This window comes from Watersipora subatra, chromosome 4 (assembly GCF_963576615.1).
Source record: "Watersipora subatra chromosome 4, tzWatSuba1.1, whole genome shotgun sequence".
Taxonomy (NCBI): domain Eukaryota; kingdom Metazoa; phylum Bryozoa; class Gymnolaemata; order Cheilostomatida; family Watersiporidae; genus Watersipora; species Watersipora subatra.
Window position 1 is genome coordinate 36802583 of NC_088711.1, and position 21285 is coordinate 36823867.

Here is a 21285-nt window from a genome sequence, read left to right on the forward strand (position 1 = left end):
CTGCCTTTTAAAGCTATGCCTCATAAAGCACTGTCTTTTAAAGCTCTGCCTCAGAAAGCACTGTCTTTTAAAGCTCTGCCTTATAAAGCACTGCCTTTCAAAGCTGTCTCAGAAAGTTGTCATTTGTGATTAACGTACCGGTAACCAAATGGTTGGTATAGGAGGATGGGTTGTCATTAGAAATGTATTACATACCAGCCTTAAGTGAAGAGAAAATAACTTGAGTTTTTTTCTATAAAGCAGCAACACAGAGGTATCCACTTCTAGTATAGATTTGATGTCCTTCTTCCAAATTATTAGAAAAGTGGGATGGAAAATGTAGCAAAGCAAGAGAGGAGGTAACTCAGGCAAATCTTGGGCCGAACTCGTTATCCAAAATGTCGCTACATGGCATGCTGCTTTTTAATTTGCTGCTTTTAACATGCTGCTCTTTAGGGAGCCTCTTCTCACCATGTTGCATGTCCTCTTAAAATTCCGCAGTTTAGAAAACTGCCTCTGACACTCCTGCTTGTTATAATGCTGCCTTTTAAACTTCTGCCTCAGACTGCTGATGCTTTTTAGAATGCAGCTCTTTAGAATGCCTTTTCAAATGCAGCACGTTTCTCACCAAATAATTTCCACTACAGCCCGACTATTTTCCACTTAATAGATTTTGATTACTCGCAATGGAGTAGCATGGCGTGTACTCTTGGTTTAACATTAACATTGCTATTAAGCTGGTAATTTGTGATAAATTACAATGATGGATACAACTTCAGATGAATGTTAGTAACGCTTGTGCTGAAGTCTGGGAATGTCTTTAATTCAAATTCAGCAGTTAACTCAGGCCTCATATTTGAGCTTTTCAGCGTCTACACATAAATATAAACATTTGATCATATTTCAACATCTTTAATAAATAAAGTTAGCAAATGTTTGCTCATATTATCAGTTACTTTGGTTACAAATTACAAAGATAACAAAAACAGGATCTAGTATGTAAAAGGTGGAGAGAACAAGGCACAGAAGAGAGAAATACAACAAAATACTATAGCACACTCGACAGTCTCTGCAAGGCAATTTAGAAACATTAGCAGATGCAATATTATCTTATCGGCAACAATGAAACAGTCTCGATGTTGCAAGTAAATGCATTGCAGCCTACATATGTTCGAAAATCAATTTTATATAAAAGGATTGTTTGCCAAACAACTACAAACTTGACTCACAAATGTGGCAGATGTGTTGATTTAGCGTCTATGTATATACATTTAATTGTATAACATTGTAGTGAGTCAAGTTTCAATCCTTCTTTGTAAATAAGCTTTTTATTATCAATATTTTGTTGGGTGCAAAATTATGCTGAGTGCTGACACCCAAACTAACACAGCTTTGCTTTTAGAATCATATTTAAAGACCATTAAAAGTGAAAAATATGTTTAAAACCAAACTATAAGCAAAGCAATTTTTGACAGAAGACGGTCAATATTGAAAGAATCACGAAAATTGAGCGAAGAGGTCTCAGGCCATAGTGTAGGATTTCATCATTTGAAATGAGGGATACTGTGGAAGCTGATTCCGAGTGTAGAAAGTGTCTCTAATCAGGGCTGTGCGCCCAAACTCTGGCTTCTTAATCTCATCTTTCTTTATCACATCTCCGAGTTTCCATCCATATTCCCACGAGCTTAGCAGTGGAAACTGATATTTCCGTTCTGGTACAACTTTGTGTCTCAGCTGTAAAAAAGTAGCTGATTGACAGATGCTAGACAGAGCAGAGAAAAACCTTAAACAGAATAGAGAAGGACACTAGACAGAGTAAAGAAGGACACTAGAAAGAGTGGAGAAGGACACTAGACAGAGTAGAGAAGGACACTAGACAGATTAGAGAAGGACACTAGATAGAGTAGAGAAGGACACTAGACAGAGTAGAAAAGGACACTAGACAGAGTAAAGAAGGACACTAGACAGAGTAGAGAAGGACACTAGACAGATTAGAGAAGGACACTAGACAGATTAGAGAAGGACACTAGACAGATTAGAGAAGGACACTAGAAAGAGTGGAGAAGGACACTATACAGAGTAGAGAAGGACACTAGATAGAGTAGAGAAAGACACTAGACAGAGTAGAGAAGGACACTAGACAGAGTAGAAAAGGACACTAGACAGAGTAAAGAAGGCCACTAGAAAGAGTGGAGAAGGACACTAGACAGACTAGAGAAGGACACTAGACAGATTAGAGAAGGACACTAGACAGAGTAGAGAAGGACACTAGAAAGAGTGGAGAAGGACACTATACAGAGTAGAGAAGGACACTAGACAGAGTAGAGAAGGACACTAGACAGAGTGGAGAAGGACACTAGACAGAGTAGAGAAGGACACTATACAGAGTAGAGAAAGACACTATACAGAGTAAAGAAGGACACTATACAGAGTAGAGAAGGAAACTAGACAGAGTAGAGAAGGACACTGGACAGAGTAGAGAAGGACACTAGACAGACTAGAGAAGGACACTAGACAGAGTAGAGAAGGACACTAGACAGAGTGGAGAAGGACACTAGACAGAGTAGAGAAGGACACTATACAGAGTAGAGAAAGACACTATACAGAGTAAAGAAGGACACTATACAGAGTAGAGAAGGAAACTAGACAGAGTAGAGAAGGACACTGGACAGAGTAGAGAAGGACACTAGACAGAGTAGAGAAGGACACTAGATAGAGTAGAGTATGTACACTATGTATTACACTATGTATTAGTCAGTATTACATACCTTCAAGTATTGGTATCTACCCTTTTCTTCCTTAGTGACACCATCATAGAGTAAGGGGCGTACTTCAGACTCAACAGGCATCATGTCAGCCACAATTAGACTTGCACCGCTCCCATATCTGTTTGCTGCTGCCTTGTCAATTGCATCATTCACCGACTTTATGGATCTCTTCGCGAATCGCTTGTCATCTAGTTTTGGAAGCCCACGGACCACATCCAAATTTGGCTTTATTGCATTCATTTCTATCTTCTTTCTAAATACCTGCAATGAAAATGGAGTGAATCAGTTGTTATGCATCAATGACAATGTTAACAACTTAACTAAACACTATTACTAAACAACCTTTTTACATCTACAGGCATCCTCAAAGTTCGGACTCTTTCAATACTTTGTATGTAAGATGCTTGTAGGACTCAAATTACATAATATCATCACTATTACTATTATCAGCTTTGTATTGTTTTCCTTAACTTTTCTCCCAACTTAGTTCTACTAGGTTGGCATGAACAAGACCTTTCAGAGGATATTTGCCGATCCTAACAGGGCCATCTGCCGCATAACCTGGTATTTCTTGGCATCAACTCTCAGTAGTCATCCTGAGAGTTGATAAGAAATACCAGTTGGTGCAGCAGACAGCCCTGTCTGCGGCACCATTATTATTATTATTACTATTATTATTATTATTATTATTGTAATTATTATCATTATTGTAGGTACTACTACATCTTATTATAAGTAGTAGTACACTGTCAGTCTAGCGCTGTGAGCGATTGAGAGGTGTGTCGCTAAAGCACAGAGAATAAGTAGCTGCACAATTAATTATCAGCCTGAAAGATGAATGATTGGTGCTGTGGTAGCATGCCAGGTGACAGAGTGGAATGACACGAGTTTGAATCCCATAGGAAGTAATTTTTTTCCAACTCCCGATTGTGGCTTCAGACTGACGAACACAGATCTTATTATAATAAAGACTATTGCTCTTATAGCAGTCTCCCGACATGATAATGACTGTTTTCACTTTGGCCAAATGTAACATCTCTGGCTTGCCTTATTTATTCCCATTCTTGTTCCTAAGAGTCTGTGTATTGTTTGTACAACTCCTAGAAGCTATGTAGTTAACTTACCAGGTAGTCACTGAAGTTTTGACCGATAAAAATCTAGCACAAGCTTTCATCATTAACCACCTTAACATAAACTTACATATAAAACTTTAAGATAATCATTATCTTCGTATGTCTTCATTAAATCTTCAGATAATCTTGAAGTACCTTAGCGACGGAATCAGAGGTTACACAGGAAGACCTATAACCACTTCTATAAATATTCTAGTGATTAGCTTTCATGTGTCTAAATATGTGTTTCGTATTTACAAGTACATGTATTTGTAAATATTGATTGGTTTTTTAGCTATAAAGACAAATGCTCAAAGTTACTTAAAAACAATACAAAGATGCCATAATATTAAATAATATTAAAAGAGTATATAGAGAAGATCAAATAAAATATAGAAGCAACAATTAACCGACCTTTAGGCATGGTCAAGGCAAACTTACTCTTGTGACTACAATCAACATTGAATGGTTACCCGAAACAGTTATGGACAAACGCGCGCGCACACACACACTTTTATATTAGACCACCACTATTGCGCAAACCTACACATATACAGATCTGAAGTAATGGCAAAGATTGATGCCAGAGAGACTCTAATGCAGACGAGTCTTGCTACCATCTGGTGATATCATCAGCCTGGATGAGTCAAACCTTATGACTCACAACATTGGAAACCCAAGCCCCTTATGTTACCTACAGACTGTGGCTACAACTTGACAACTGTTACCTACAGACTGTGGCTACAACTTGACAACTGTTACCTACAGACTGTAGCTACAACTTGACAACTGCTACCTACAGACTGTGGCTACAACTTGACAACTGTTACCTACAGACTGTAGCTACAACTTGACAACTGCTACCTACAGACTGTAGCTACAACTTGACAACTGTTACCTACAGACTGTAGCTACAACTTGACAACTGCTAACAATTTAGAAGACAGGCAAACTAAGCATCAGAGATATATGAGAGCATCCAGTTCCCCTCTCCATCCTTTCATCTCTGTCATAATATCAAGATCTACCAACTATCGTAACTCAATGTTGTGAGCCACAGCAGTGTAATATTTTTAAAGACAGTCTTTCTTTAGTGTCATTTTTCTTGTTTTGCTTATTTTATTATTGTATTGTTTACTTGCTAATGGGCTTATATTGCTTCTCTTTTAATAAAGGTAGGAGTTAGTTACTCACACCATCTTCATTGTTGCCATGCATAGTCATTATACATACAAATACTGTTTCTGCTGATAATCATAAAACTGGGACAACAAGCACTTAATATCTGCCATATCTGATGTGCTGATACTCTTGCAATATTTCTATAGCTTGGATTAGCTGGCTATCTATCTACACTTTTACTGACCATTTTTACAGCTTGAGCAATTACTATTCCTGGACAATTATCACTCTTGCTGACCATAATTGAGCCAACTGAGCGCTCCATGAATTGCATCATTTTCATAAAAACACACAAAACTAGACATTGTCTAAGATATAAATTTATCTGGCTTAAAACAAGTGCGACTTTGAACTCTATAAAATTATATCTGTAGGAATTCCTCAGCAAACTCATATGATATGACCTCTCAGCCACTCAAATATAAAAAGGCTGTCAATCCAGATGAGTCAACTGAACAATTACCAGTAGACATACCCGAGGCTGATATTACAATTAAAAGAGCTTAACATAAGACTTAATGTGATTTCAACTGATACTCTTGAAACTCTTCCATGGCATCTTTAAATAATTATAGCAAAACCTTTGACAACGACAATAACTAGAGAGGATATGGATTTGTCAACTTACTGACATGATTCTAAGGGCAATGACCTTTGATGAAAAACCAACAGATGAGCTAATTTCTGCGAGATTACAGTTTTTTAAGGAGAAAATTATAACAAACAAAGCAATATGATGTTTTAGAGCCCATAGATTTAAGAACCAGGTCATGTACCGAGTTTACAGAGTAGCTTGTTTCAGTGAGAGAAAAACTACCCTGTTTTGTTTTAGTACAACTTTTTGTGAGTTAAAGATGTATATACTTTGTTTAACAAAACTTTTATAAATTGATACTGTAAATTTAGCTTCCAGTATTTAGGAAGTTTAATCTCTGAGAAACAAATAAGAACGAGCATAGTAATGGCGGAGGCAGTTTTGTGAAGCATAGCATGACCTCTCGACAAGAGGTCACAGCTTAAAACTGAAAAAAGGCTGGTCAAGTACTTTGTATTGCTTAGAAACACACAAAAATGTGAATAAAAAGAATTTATGCATTTGAGATGTGGATTATGACAAAATGAAAAGTATGTGGGGAATAAGATTAGAAACAAAGGGGTTCTATATAGAGACAGAGAAGCACAGCTAAATCTTGTAAAGACAATCCAGAAAAAAAGGAGTACCGGTAGTTAGAACATATTTTGTGACAGGAGAGTCTTAGTAAAATGGGATGAAAGAAAGAACAGAAAGAGACAGACCAAAAGGAAAGAAGAGAATGATGATAATGAATGAAATACGGAGTTGATGGTCCCACTATCAGTTGAAGCGAGATACAGAGAATCAAGGTTATTGGAAAAGTTCTTAATGTAAAAACCTTCCTACAGCAGATTACTTTAATAAACATATAAATAGACGTTTTAAGTAAAAGCTGCTTTTTCAAAACAGAGTGTAACGCGGTAGCAAGCAACTAGACTAGTAGTGCATCAGGTTTATTTTTGAGCAGTTACCTTCTTTTTGCATACTAGTTGAAAAAACTTTACTTGCCTCCATTTGCTTGGATTGTGAATCACCAGATTTCCTTTTTGAATGCCATGATAGCCGTGTGGTTTCTTCCTTGTCTATGGATTCAGTCCAAAATGCTTGAGCCTGCGTGCTTATCAAGTTGACTGGAGCCATAATCAGTTCGTGAATCTACTTATTCAGCCAACTGATTCAAATGACAAAATAGTATTAGTAACACAAAATAATGCGTTCAGAGTTACATGCGCTTAAATCTTCAGCCCTACTTGTCAAAAGTGAATAGGCCTAATTTTTAATTGCTATAACACGAAACAACCTATGACGGGTTTCAGCAAGTGCGCGTTACGGTCTCTAGGCAACCACAGTACAAAACCTACGCGATGGTATTATAGACGAAAATGCAGTCAAAATGTTCGAAAATATGAACGACGGATAATTTGACGACAAAGCAACGAGTCGATTAGTTTTACTTTATAGCTTATAGAACGCGGCTTGATAAAATTAAACCAGCCAAGCTCAATGGCCAACATTAATCTATTTGTTCTGTCAAATTATGCTCTTTCACGTGGTTTTTGTTTAAAATCGCGCACTTTTAAAATATATTTTCAATGCAATCGATGCTTTAGTCAGCAAGTAAGTACTACCAACGGTTTAACAACCCAGTTCTCGTATTGTGCAAGAGAAGACGCAAGAGAGTTATCGCACTAGTCTAGCGAATGTAACTGTGGTTACAATTTTCAGTAACTGGGTAACACTACTTGCATGATTAAGCGCTTGTATTAGAATTACCCACTGAATTCATACAGTAAAAATATACATTATATAAAAGAACGGAAAAGGTTATGCAATCGCCCAAGGAGAACTCGGAAGGAAAGTATTTGGCACAGTTGCTCAAGGTATATAACTAAACAAAGAAGCCGTTACAAAGCGCTGAAATCACTAAGACCTACATAACACATTTTCTAACAGCTTATCACAAGCACAAATTATAATAACCTAAAGATTTTAGACAAGAGTAAGACAACAACAATAAGACAAAAGACACAATTATAGTATGACACATACACTCAATTATGGATACACATAACTACAGTAACATTCTATTAATGTCAGATCTTATCGATTAAAAAATTGAATTGTTACAGAAACCAATAACATCTTAGTTGAAAGAAGCCTGACAAAAACTCAAAAAATTGATATTTAGGTAACTTAGGTGAATCTAATGCAATGCTATGACGTAAACGAAATTAGTATCAAGGGTTCTCCTACTGCCCACGATTTTTTATTTACATCAAGAAAGATCAACCCTACAAATAAATCTTATCTGGTTGAAAAGTTTTCCTACAAACATTGCTTTGTAACATAGATCTGGGAAGATATCAATGGGAGGTATGCCTCACTCGGCAAAAATTATGGCACGATGGGTAGTTGATAAATGTCTTATCTACTCATGCACATCTTGCCATCATTTTGACTCCATCTATATCCCATTTTTTCTCAACCTATGGGGCGTTCCGACCATTGTCAATATTTTTAAATTATATAAAGCTGTGTAAATTAAGTTAATGAAGTAATAATAAAGTTAGGTTTTTTGTTGTCACATAGCCTTCACCTTAAATACAGGTGAATTGATCTGTAACCTTTGTAATACAGGAGACGGATAGTGCAAAGGTAAATGTCCTGAGAGAGATACAGAACTAATCTAACTTGCATTATGAAAACTTCAATTTAACATAACTTCTATATGTTTTTGTTTATTATATGTTAATATCTGGACCTTTTATCTTTAGTTGCCACAGCCCACTTCTACTTGGTCCAAGTTTTCATATTGACATTTTCTGTTTTTAGGATAACTACTAAAAGAGTTGAGAGATTTTTTAAGAATTGATCTGAAGACTACTCATGTTAATTTCATTTATAACTTGTATTAATTTAAGAAAAGCTCTTTTCCTTGTTTTTACCACTACTACTCATTTTAGTCTTCCTGGTATCAATGATCTTAAAACTGAAACATGGGTGTGGAGCACAGTTCGATGTTATTCAAGACTAGAGCCATACTACAGTCAAACATGGATAACTCGTCCACGGATAGCTCGAACACATGGTTAATTCGAACATTTCCTTTGGTCCGTTCCCGCGTAATGATAAATTGCTATAGATAACTCGAACTCAACACTGTTAATTCGAACTGTTTTTTTGCCCAACGGCTACCGAAACGGTTGTTTTCGCTTTAGAAAATCACTTTATTCAAAGCCACAGAGGTAAACTTCATCTTTTCGTAATTCATAAGCGTCGTTATTACCACCATCGGCAAAATATTTTGTCAACGACTTTTCTAAAAGTTTGGTGAAATTTGATTTATACTGCGATACGATGAATAGCACGGGCTAGCCGGGTCACGCGCGCAAGAATTTTCGCCACGCACATACAAAACAAAAATCGCATGTTGTTTTGTATGTGCGTGGCGAAAATCCTTGAGTGCGTGACTCGGCTAGCCCGTGATGAATAGTTTTCCGACGTTGATTCCGTGTTGAATCAACGTCGGAATGTTGAATGTTTAAAACGTCTTAAAAAATGTTGTAATCAAAAGTATACGTTGTCTGAGCTACAAAAAACTATTCATCGTTTGACCTAAACACAGAATACGTGTGTACATTCAATAAGTATCTATTAAAAAAGCGTGAGTGATATAGAATGTACCGTAAAACTTCTAATTGAACTGCCTCGGAGTGTTGCTCTTAACGAATCCCAGGTAAAGTAAGGTAATCTGCATAAACTTCAAGAAAAAACGGCAAAATTGATCGTGGGTAAAACCCCAAAAGAAAAAAATGTCTTTTCTTTTGAGCATTTCAACAACGATCAAGTTTTGCCAATGTCAATCTGAAAAACGTCCTGGCAATAACATCACCTCAAACAACAAACCAATCTCAAGTGATAGAAAAATCTCTATACTTTTTGATGAAAACGTTTTAAACTTTACATTAGAAGCATTTAATTTGAAACAAGCCATTTGTGCTTTTGATTTATATTATAGTTTGTATATGTACATGTATCTACTAATAAATAAGTAAATATATGGACTTGTGACAGTGCTCTGATAACTTGAATGCTCTGATAATTCGAACACTTTTGCTCGGTCCCTTTAAGTTCGAGTTATCCATGTTTGACTGTATATGGAAAAGAACTGCTAATAATGTACCGATTAACAAGGCTTCCATATTTTGGGAAATTTAGATATATGTTGCGTATTACTTTGAATTTTAAGACAAATGTTTACTCAAGTTTTATGTTGTGTATAAAAAAATTGTATATGGAGATGATTGTATTTCAAAGTTGTAACTGTACACTTTTTAACAGAAAAACTTAGAGTTTGGAAATTTTCAGAGCTGCAACAGAATCTATCGGCAGATGCGTAGTTTTACAATACAATCAACAAAGCTATGTCTGCAAATACCAAGCAGTAATTTCAAATGTCAGAAGCCTTTCTCTATTACTCTGTATATTTTGAAGTTCCTACATGGACCCACCCACATTTTTCCCAGAAGAGTAAAATATTTTTGATCAATTTTGACAATATAAACACCTCAAACTTGCTTGACCAAAAACTTATCAATTGCTTTTAATGTGTCGTCATACCTATACCAACGACTATATGCTTGGACTAGCTCAACTACTACTACAGCTACTAAATACAAATAGACCACTGCCATAAACTAGTACTTGTTTTATTATGTCGGAGCATGTCACTTGTTCATACATAAATTGCCTACATAATCACTATAGTATCTCTGAACATCTTTAACAACAGTTTTGGGACGTGATAATGTATGACGATTTTTTTTGATGGACTAACAAAGTATTTTTGCAAATCAATGGGAATCGCAGACACCGTGTCTTTGATCCCTGGTGTTTTTGCTTTTTTGTCGAGTTTCTGTCTAAAGCGATGAAATCTTGGTTTAGAAATTTGTGTGATGACCTACTCATGTATGCTACATGAGATTAGAGTCAAGCTATGATAACAAAATCTGCAGTTTCTCATATGCCAATATTTAACAAATGTAATTTCGTAAACAATTTATACTGGCCTGTTAACGAACTATTTTTCTGAGAGATCTGTGTTAAAATCAGGTAATATTTTCATGCTCCCACAAGTTTAATGTTTGTACTAGCCAACCTTTTATGGTAGGCTGACTTGTTGCAACCATTTCTGGAGTTTTGCTACTTGCCACAGTACAATCAAACAGATATACGATGCTAATATTTACTCCGTATGTCAAAACCATCATGTTGAGGCAAATATTCCTAAAGCTTTACATTGTAATTGATTCAATTCCTTCCATAGTGCGAAAAACCATCTATACATCAAGCTATTGCCTTTAGCATTAAAGCATGCATTACTAAAAATTATATCAAACTGAATTTACAAACACAAACCTATATGCAAAAAATAAATAAATGATGCAATGGTTTGCAAAGGAGATTTTTATTGTTACTCAACCTTGGAGACATGTGTTTGTTGTGGCAAAGTTGCCGAACAAACCTGATGTGTTTGTTCGGCAAAGTTTAGGTTTACTGGTAGAGTGAATGATATGAATACATGGCTTGTTTTAATTTAGCTTTAACTAGATTTAGCTTCAATTAAAAGTTAACTGAGAGCACCAATTTTTATTGTATTAACTGTAGCAAATAATTTATGGATTGTTGTTTGAATAATATCTTTTTTGTAATAGCGACTGAATATCAGGTTTTATCAACATTTTCTCGTGGTAAAAATGGACAGAAACATTCATGATCTTCGCAAAACATCAATCGAAAACGGTTGTGACTTTATATAATTATATTAAAATCCTTAGTTTTTTAACTAGATTATCTAAAAGTTGTCTATTCAAATTCCTTATTCGTGAAAGCTGTTCATGCATTAAAAGGTTTTAAGCAAATGGCTTTCGAGAATAACTAATTTTTATGTGCAACTTTTTAAACTTCCTCTCTGTGTGTAAAAATAATTTTGTGATAGCGCACTTCAAACATGTATTAACAAGTCGATTATTAGAATTCTATAACCACCACTTGAAAGTAATTGCGACTTTTTTGGTTTTGTGAAATTTGCTTCGACCATTTTTTATTATTGTTTGCCATGTTGGGTAACCAAAGCATGTAGCATGGAGACTAGCTGTGAAACAGCTATTAAACTGGCAGCCAACAGAAGTGTTCACACATTGGTCAATCATCAGCATGAACATCGAATATCATATGTCTATGTTTTGCTGAAAAAAATGAACTTTATGTGCCACAGATTTTAGCTTGCATCATGAGCTTTTTGGTCTCTAAAACTGTTTTTTTAGCATCAAAATCATAGCTAAAAATGAGGTATGATGGTTATATTGGTATTTATCTTATATATAATAAGACCCGTGTTTATCCGTCAGTCTGAAGCTATGCTAAGAGCATTAGAAACAATTGCCTCACCCTGCAATTGATATTCTGATTTAAGGCCTAGTGCACTACCAACGGCACCAGTCCATCAACTTTCCACATATAAGAATAATTGCGCGCATACTTATTACGCACAGAAATGACCTCTCATGGCACACGGGACTGCCAGCATACTTGTAGATATAATTTTAAAGTGCTGTCAGTTGACCTTAAGTTGAATTTATGTATTTTTGTTTTATGATTTTGCCTTTCAAGTTTTTTTACTTTTACGTATGTAAGTTTCATGTTTGAAAAAGTTCATGTAGTTTATATTGAAAATTCTTATGTAGGCTGAGCCAAACATTCGTTCATATTTTATATTGTGAGGCAAATCATTTATATGCAGAGGTGGTTGTAACTTGATTTTTAAATGTATTAGGCCATCTTTAATAAAATCAGTTTTAGCCTGTTGATACTGAGCCTATCTACTGGATCTCCTATTAGTTTGTAAGTCGCATGAGCTGCAGACTTCTATATATAAGCTTGTCCATAGTTCTTGATTTATCACATCTATGCAGGGCATTCTATCAGACATGCCAGTATTACTTATTTAGGTGGAGCACACATCAGAAGCTCCGCGCGCTTCTCGGTCTAATCAAGTATTCCAGCTTTCATCAGACGCACAGATCGATGACACATATTTCAGTCATATGAAAGAAGGAGGGTCAAGTATACGCTACACTGATTATCCTGGCTCAGGCCTGCGCAAAGATGTGAGACCACCCAAACGGTTGATACAGTCTGCACTAACACTTTCTCAAAGTATGTCTCTACATTCGGTAATTCAAATCTAACCGAGTTGCATTTAGAGTTTCTGATTGGTATTTCAAGTTTTTCGCAATGCTCTTTTGTGATGATGAATTACCAGAAGTAGTTGGCTGAATTTTCACAAAGTTTGAGTAGATTTTATTAGAAGTTATCGATATTTTTCTATTATTTGAGATTGTTTTTGATGTTTGAGGTGATCTGATTGCCAGGATGTTTCAAGATTAAAATCGACAAAACTTGATCACGATTAAGACGCTCAGAAGGAAAATGTGTGCCAAAATGATGTCACTAGTTGCGTGGCTGCCTATTTATTGTCTCTCGTTATTGATATTCGCTACTGCATTCAAGTTGTTTGCAGCTATACATGTCATAATCGTACTTCCGCCTGAATCTGGGTGCTCTAAGAACTCTCTTGACTATCTCTGGACTGGCTAGGTCTACAAAGACAAACTTACATCAAATGGAAGCTTGATGTCTCAGCATTATATTAATATTATTTTCATTTGTATCACTTCAGTGGTGTAAGTTAACCTTTAATCGGTCGGCAAAAAAGATATATCTTCACATCTCAACACATATTTAAAATATGGTATATCGAAAATAATATTAAAGCTGTTTTTGTCAGTTTGTAAAATATGCTTCTAAGATCGCCAATCAAATCAGTTAGAAATTGATCTGTTGTTTTCCTTTAAATGCTGTGTAAACCTATGAGCACCTGATACTGATGAGACCATATTTTTATCACATATAAACAATATGCACTACGATTGTCGTCATTTTTGGAAAAGTCTGGGCACAGCTTTTTTTTAATCATTTTAACCACGATCACGCTTTAGCGATTTTAATCCTGAAGCATCCTGGCAGTCATATCACCTTAAACATCAAAAACAATCGCAAATGATAGAAAAATATCAATAATTAATAAAAATATAGTAGGTAAAAAATAAAGTATCAATAAAAATACTGATACTTTCTGATAAAATCTGCTAAAATTTTATGTGAGTTCCCTTTAGCTTTGCTATTGACTGGTATGACATTTTGATCTTTTCTTACTGGAAGATGAGCGGTAAAGAGGTCTAAGAGTGTATGGCTAACTCATGACTGGTTTTATGACTGATCTTACGACTGGTCTCACGGCTGGTCTTACGACTGGTCTCACGACTGGTCTTACGACTGGTCTCACGACTGGTCTTACGACTGGTCTTACGACTGGTCTCATGACTGGTCTCACGACTGGTCTTACGACTGGTCTCACGGCTGGTCTCACGACTGGTCTCACGACTGGTCTTACGACTGGTCTTACGACTGGTCTCATGGCTGGTCTCACTACTGGTCTTACGACTGGTCTCATGGCTGGTCTCACGACTGGTCTTACGACTGGTCTCACGACTGGTCTTACGACTGGTCTCACGACTGGTCTCACGGCTGGTATCACGACTGGTATCACGACTGGTCTCATGGCTGGTATCACGACTGGTCTCATGACTGGTCTCACGACTGGTCTCACGGCTGGTCTTACGACTGGTCCTATGGCTGGTCCTATGGCTGGTCTCACGGCTGGTCTCACGGCTGGTCTAACGGCTGGTCTTACGGCTGATCTCACGACTGGTCTCACGGCTAGTCTTACGACTGGTTTCACGGCTGGTCTTACAACTGGTCTTACGACTGGTCTCATGGCTGGTCTCATTACTGATCTTACGACTGGTCTCACGGCTGGTATCATGACTGGTCTCACGGCTGGTCTCATGACTGGTCTTACGACTGGTCTCATGACTGGTCACACGGCTGGTATCATGACTGGTCTTACGACTGGTCTCACACGGCTGGTCTTATGACTGGTCTTACGGCTGGTCTCACGACTGGTCTAACGACTGGTTTTACGGCTGGTCTCACGGCTGGTCTTACGACTGGTCTCACGGCTGGTCTCACGACTGGTCTCACGACTGGTCTTACGACTGGTCTTACGACTGGTCTCATGGCTGGTCTCACTACTGGTCTTACGACTGGTCTCATGGCTGGTCTCACGACTGGTCTTACGACTGGTCTCACGACTGGTCTTACGACTGGTCTCACGGCTGGTATCACGACTGGTATCACGACTGGTCTCATGACTGGTCTCACGACTGGTCTCACGGCTGGTCTTACGACTGGTCCTATGGCTGGTCCTATGGCTGGTCTCATGGCTGGTCTCACGGCTGGTCTTACGACTGGTCTCACGACTGGTCTCACGGCTGGTCTAACGGCTGGTCTTACGGCTGATCTCACGACTGGTCTCACGGCTAGTCTTACGACTGGCCTTACGACTGGTCTCACGACTAGTCTTACGGCTGGTCTCACGGCTAGTCTTACGACTGGTCTTACGGCTGGTCTCACGGCTAGTCTTACGACTGGTCTCACGGCTGGTCTCACGACTGGTCTAACGACTGGTTTTACAGCTGGTCTCATGGCTGGTCTCACGACTGGTCTTACGACTGGTCTCATGGCTGGTCTCACGGCTGGTCTTACGACTGGTCTCATGACTAGTCACACGGCTGGTCTCATGACTGGTCTTACGACTGGTCTCACGACTAGTCTCATGATTGGTCTCACGGCTGGTCTCACGGCTGGTCTTACGACTGGTCTTACGGCTGATCTCAGGACTGGTCTCACGACCGGTCTCATGGCTGGTCTCACGACTGGTCTTACGACTGGTCTCATGGCTGGTCTCACGGCTGGTCTTACAACTGGTCTTACGACTGGTCTCATGGCTGGTCTCATGACTGGTCTTACGACTGGTCTCATGACTGGTCACACGGCTGGTATCATGACTGGTCTTACGACTGGTCTCATGACTGGTCACACGGCTGGTATCATGACTGGTCTTACGACTGGTCTCACACGGCTGGTCTTATGACTGGTCTTACGGCTGGTCTTACGACTGGTCTCACGACTGGTCTTACGACTAGTCTTACGACTGGTCTCATGACTGGTCTCACGGCTGGTCTTACGACTGGTCTCATGACTGGTCTCATGGCTGGTCTTACGGCTGGTCTCATGGCTGGTTTTACGACTGGTCTCACGGCTGGTCTTACGACTGGTCTCACAGCTGGTCTTATGACTGGTCTTACGGCTGGTCTTACGACTGGTCTCACGGCTGGTCTTACGACTGGTCTCACGGCTGGTTTTACGACTGGTCTCACGGCTGGTCTTACGACTGGTCTCACGGCTGGTCTTACGTCTGGTCTCACAGCTGGTCTTATGACTGGTCTTACGGCTGGTTTTACGACTGGTCTCACGGTTGGTCTTGCGACTGGTCTCATGACTGGTCTCACGACTGGTCTTACGACTGGTATCACGACTGGTCTCAGACCAAAAAATCTTGTGTCTCCTTTGACTTGGAAATTTTGACATAGATTATTTATTTATTTTCAATGTTCAATATATCATCATACTATCCTGTTCAACTGAATGTTGAGGGAAGCCTTACTTGATCTAGTATGTACAGGTATTGATGACGCTGTTGTTGTCGCTGTCAGGGTACTCAGTAAATAATGTGCTTGTGGAGGCAAAGAAACTCCAACAGTACCTCTGGGCGAGACAAGTGCCTCCCGAGAGCTCGACAGTGCAGAAGAGAATAAGGGAGAGGGAGCATCAGTTGCTCTATGCCAGGCTACAGAAGACCGATGATGATATGCTAACACCGGAGGAATTTGAGAAGGCTGGTTGATTTTTCACAAATAGTTTCCATACTTGCGTCTGGCGATATAGAGTATTGTGTTCACCATCTTTGCATTAGTTTCTTCTTGACTGGAATGTCGTGCAAAGCTCTCTATATTGTGTGAGCATAATATTGGCTGGTCATTCATAGTCGAATATAAATAAACAATGGTGGACAATATAAATAAACAATGGTGGACAATACTGTATAAATAAACAATGATGGACAATATAAATAAACAATGGAGGACATTAAAGTATAATCAAACTGCCTTTGTAAAGCTGTGGAGACTTAGTCTTATCAACAAGAAAGTTGGTTGTTAAATCATTCAACTTTCTAAAATGCTCTTCAAGATAAACTTGCACAAAGTGGTAGCAGATTTTATCAGAAACTATAGGTATTTTTCTATCATTTGAAATTGTTTTTGGTGTATAAGATGATCTGACTGCCAGGATGTTTTGAGATTAAAATCCAAAAACTTGATGGCTGTTAAATGCTCAGAAGAAAAATACCGCGCGAAATGACGTCACTAGTTGCTATAGTTGGTATCCACTATTACGTTCATGTTGCAGCGTTGTGCGTTCTTATTCTATTGGTCTCTTCGCAATTATAGACATCATAATCGCACTTTTGCTTGATCTGACCGTTTTAACAGCGATCAAGTTTTACCGATTTTAATCTTGAAACATCCTGGCAGTCAAATAACCTCAAACATTAAAAAATCACAAATGATGGAAAAATACCGATACTTTCTAATCAAATCAAATAAAATCTTGTTAAAGTTCAACATTAAGAACCCAGTAACTTACACAAGTAAAACAGTTGAGTGCAGGCAGCTTACCTCCCTTGTCCAGTTTCTTTCTTATTTACCCACCTTATACGGGCTAATCCACTCCGGTATTTGCTTCATATATATCAGAGCTGTTGTATGTTGGTATTTTGTTTAATTTGTCACAGATTAGAAAAATTATTAAATAAAATGACATTGAATACTGCAAGTAATTACAAATAGCATTCAAGCGTATGCATTATATGAAACTGTCTGACAACTTAAATTCTAATCAAAGCTCAAGTTAATAAAGTAATAATTAGTAAAGAAAGGTTTTATTGTCACTTGTGTTAGCAACACGCAGAGAGATGTGTAGGCTGGGCATTATGTAAGTTCGATGATAGAAACTAACCTTGTTGCTCACTTACTTAGTAGATACTTAGAATATGTATAATCTAAAGCAACTTTCTTTATATATTTATTAATTATTTTATATTATATTTTAAATTTTTACCAGATTTTTCACTTTAAGGAAATGTTTTGAAAAATTTCAAATGTCTATGCTGTCACTTTTAATGTTGAGACAAGTCTTTTGCTCAGATTCTATACAGTAGAGTGATACCTTGAAATGTGAGTGTCTCCACATATGAATTTTTTCTGACACGCAGAGATTCCGAACAAGTTTTTGCCTTGAGATGCGAGACAAATTAGAGATACGTATGGCGCCTTACAGTGCCTCGCGTTCTGTGTTCTCAACTCGAGTTGTACAACTCGAGTCGCTGTTCAAAAAACTCGGCCTGGGTTTTTGATGAACTCAAGTTGTGTTACACAAAACTAACCCGGGTTTGTAAAAAAAAGCAAAGAGAGTAATCGGGGTGTCTCATTTCCAGAACTGCACTTGCGTATATTATATAAAATTTAATAATTGATTAATAATGATAATTTAAATATATATTTAAATTATATATATTGGCGATATTTGCGCATATTTATTTATATAAATATAAACAGACAAAAACAATTGTAGAATGTAAAAAGCAAACTAAAAACAATCTATGTGGGGGCCGGGCCACTTCTTTTTCAAATGAAAAAAAAGAATTCTCTTTCTATAACCTGACAAGAAACTGAATGAACACCGAAAATGAAAAAACATAGAAATTATGTCAACGACATTTAATGATGCACCAACAAATTTCCATATAAAATATAGCTAGAGAAAATGAAATGATCAGTTGTTTACTATGGCGCCCTACAGTGCTTCGGGTTTCATGTTCTCAAGCCGAGTTGTTGAACTCGAGTTGCTGTTGAACGAACTCGGCCTGGATTTTTGATGAACTCGAGTTGTGTAACTCTAGTTGTACAACTCGAGTTATATTTACAAACTCGAGTTGTACAACTCGAGTTGAGAACACGCAATGCGAGGCACTGTAAGGCGCTATAGATACGAGCTTGCGAGACGGTTCCGGATGTGGTCGCTAGGTGGCCGAGCATGCGAACGGCTGTTTCCAAGAAGAGCATCGTTCCGTCTATTTCATCGGATTAAAAAGGATTTGAAAAGGCTGGCTAAAAGTGAAGGTGAAAGTGAATCTCAATGAGAGACCAAAAGAGCCAAGCTGGAAGAAAATAATAAAAAAATGAAAATGAAGACAGAATTAGAATTAAGTTTAGTGTAAGATTGAAACTCATTTTCAAGTGTGTATAGCAGGCTAAATTCATTTAAGTTAAATTCAAAGTTTATGTTATGTAGCGTCACAAAAGTGTAGCGTATCGAACGTGTCGCCGTCTCTCACTAGACTATTAGCCGTTACCATCTGTCGCAAAGAACTATATACGGTAATGTACTAGATATGTATTTGATAATTTTTGAGCGTAGATGGTGAATTCGAACAATTAAAAACATGTTTTTTTCGCCATATCATGTTTTAAGGAGTATTTTAACGGATTAATTTGTTTTACTTATATAGAAAAAATTGACTTGAGACAAGTAAATTCACATACGAGCTCAGTTCCGGAAGGCATTAAGTTAGTATACTCAAGGCATTGCTGTATATCAAAAGATTTGTATGTAGTGGTGATTTTGATTTATATGTAGTGGTTGGCTGTATTCCCTACAAGTCCTGTTGCAGCCTGTTGCTTATACGTAATACTTTGTATCACACCCTGCTGATGATATGTAATGTTTATGAATGCTTGCGTTTTACTTTTGACCACCAGGTGCAGCAGAAAGCGGCTCAGAGCACTAGAAAGACTACGTACCACTGGAGGCCACTGGAGTTAGACGCCTATCTTAGTGTTGTGTATATGAGCAGCCACCTGGTCTCCAACTACTCTGTACTCTACGCCATCCTTAGAGAAGTTAGCAAGATAAAAGTATTCTAGTACTCTAGTGGTCATCTAGTGTTCATCTAGTACTCTAGTGGTCATCTAGTGTTCATCTAGTACTCTAGTGGTCATCTAGTACTCTAGTGGTCATCTAGTACTCTAGTGGTCATCTAGTACTCTAGTGGTCATCTAGTACTCTAGTGGTCATCTAGTACTCTAGTGGTCATCTAGTACTCTAGTGGTCATCTAGTACTCTAGTGGTCATCTAGTACTCTAGTGGTCATCTAGTACTCTAGTGGTCATCTAGTGTTCATCTAGTACTCTAGTGGTCATCTAGTGGTCATCTAGTACTCTAGTGGTCATCTAGTACTCTAGTGGTCATCTAGTACTCTAGTGGTCATCTAGTACTCTAGTGGTCATCTAGTACTCTAGTGGTCATCTAGTACTCTAGTGGTCATCTAGTACTCTAGTGGTCATCTAGTACTCTAGTGGTCATCTAGTGTTCATCTAGTACTCTAGTGGTCATCTAGTACTCTAGTGGTCATCTAGTACTCTAGTGGTCATCTAGTACTCTAGTGGTCATCTAGTACTCTAGTGGTCATCTAGTACTCTAGTGGTCATCTAGTACTCTAGTGGTCATCTAGTGGTCATCGAAGACAATTGTTAAAGATCAACTTACATAAATTTTTGTTGAATTTTGTCAAAAAGTGCTGTTATTTTTCTTCCAATTGTAATTATTTTTGATGTTTGAGGTGATCTGACTGCCAGGATGTTGCAAGATTAAAATCGATACAACTTGATTGTGATTAAAACATTCAGATCAAGTGAAAGTGTGATTATGATGTCTATAGTTGTAAAGAGACTGACTGAATACGTTGTAACACTGCTACTTGAGTGTAATAGCCGATATCAACTATAGCAATTATAGCAACTAGTGATGTCATTTCATACATGATTTTCTTCTGAGTAGCAATTTTAATCTAGAAACATCCTGACCGCCAGATCAGCCCAACAATCAAAAACAATCACAAATGATCGAAAAATACCGATACTTTCTGATAAAATCTACTAAGGTTTTGTGTAAATTCATCTTTAACAAGCACAAGCGTTTAGATGTAGGATGGTGTGCACGAGTGGAGTGTGAGGTTTTACATAAAAATGTTATAGACCTAACTATAATAACAAGTCAGAACCGAGTTTAAACTTGCCAGCCTCGTTCTGTCCTTTCTCTGTCCTCTCTCTGTCCTCTCACTAGCCTCTCTCTGTCCTTTGTGTGATAGTGCCTACTGCACATTCATGCTGCTGCCTAAGCAATACCTCATTTCTGCATAGGGTATAAAGTGAAAATTTTTAAGAATTTGCTGTTTTGATATTTTTGGTGATGCTAAGATTGTAGGATTTTGCATACCCTGTTTTGGTAATATTTACAAAAGCTTGATAAGAACACAATGAAATTTCACATGTTAATCAATTTTGTTGATGTGTGAGCTATTGCACTAGCGATACCCTGATCTCTAACAAATATGGCTGATCTCTAACAAATATGGCTGATCTCTAACAAATATGGCTGATCTCAAACAAATATGGCTGATCTCTAACAAATATGGCCGATCTCTGAAAATATGGCCGATCTCAAACAAATATGGCTGATCTCTAAC

General features: G+C 37.8%; 2 protein-coding genes across 3 annotated transcripts in view; one reads left to right on the forward strand and one right to left on the reverse strand.

Moving 5' to 3' along the window:
- Positions 1 to 876: 876 nt before the first annotated feature.
- Positions 877 to 6909, reverse strand: LOC137393771 (protein SPMIP1-like). The gene is made up of 3 exons (XM_068080460.1): positions 6624 to 6909; positions 2748 to 3008; positions 877 to 1713 (listed from the first exon to the last, which is right to left on the reverse strand). The coding sequence occupies exons 1-3, from the start codon at positions 6753 to 6755 to the stop codon at positions 1501 to 1503; spliced, it is 606 nt and encodes a 201-aa protein (XP_067936561.1). The 5' UTR covers positions 6756 to 6909; the 3' UTR covers positions 877 to 1500.
- A 191-nt stretch (positions 6910 to 7100) lies between these two features.
- The window catches only part of LOC137392786 (ribosome assembly protein METTL17, mitochondrial-like), a 28070-nt gene continuing 13885 nt past the window's right edge, over positions 7101 to 21285 (forward strand). For both annotated transcript variants that reach the window (XM_068079111.1, XM_068079112.1), the window contains exons 1-4: positions 7101 to 7232; positions 12626 to 12833; positions 16355 to 16536; positions 19520 to 19660. In XM_068079111.1, coding sequence (XP_067935212.1) covers positions 7119 to 7232; positions 12626 to 12833; positions 16355 to 16536; positions 19520 to 19660 — 645 coding nt within the window. In that variant the 5' untranslated portion in view covers positions 7101 to 7118. The remainder of the gene's footprint in view (positions 7233 to 12625; positions 12834 to 16354; positions 16537 to 19519; positions 19661 to 21285) is intronic.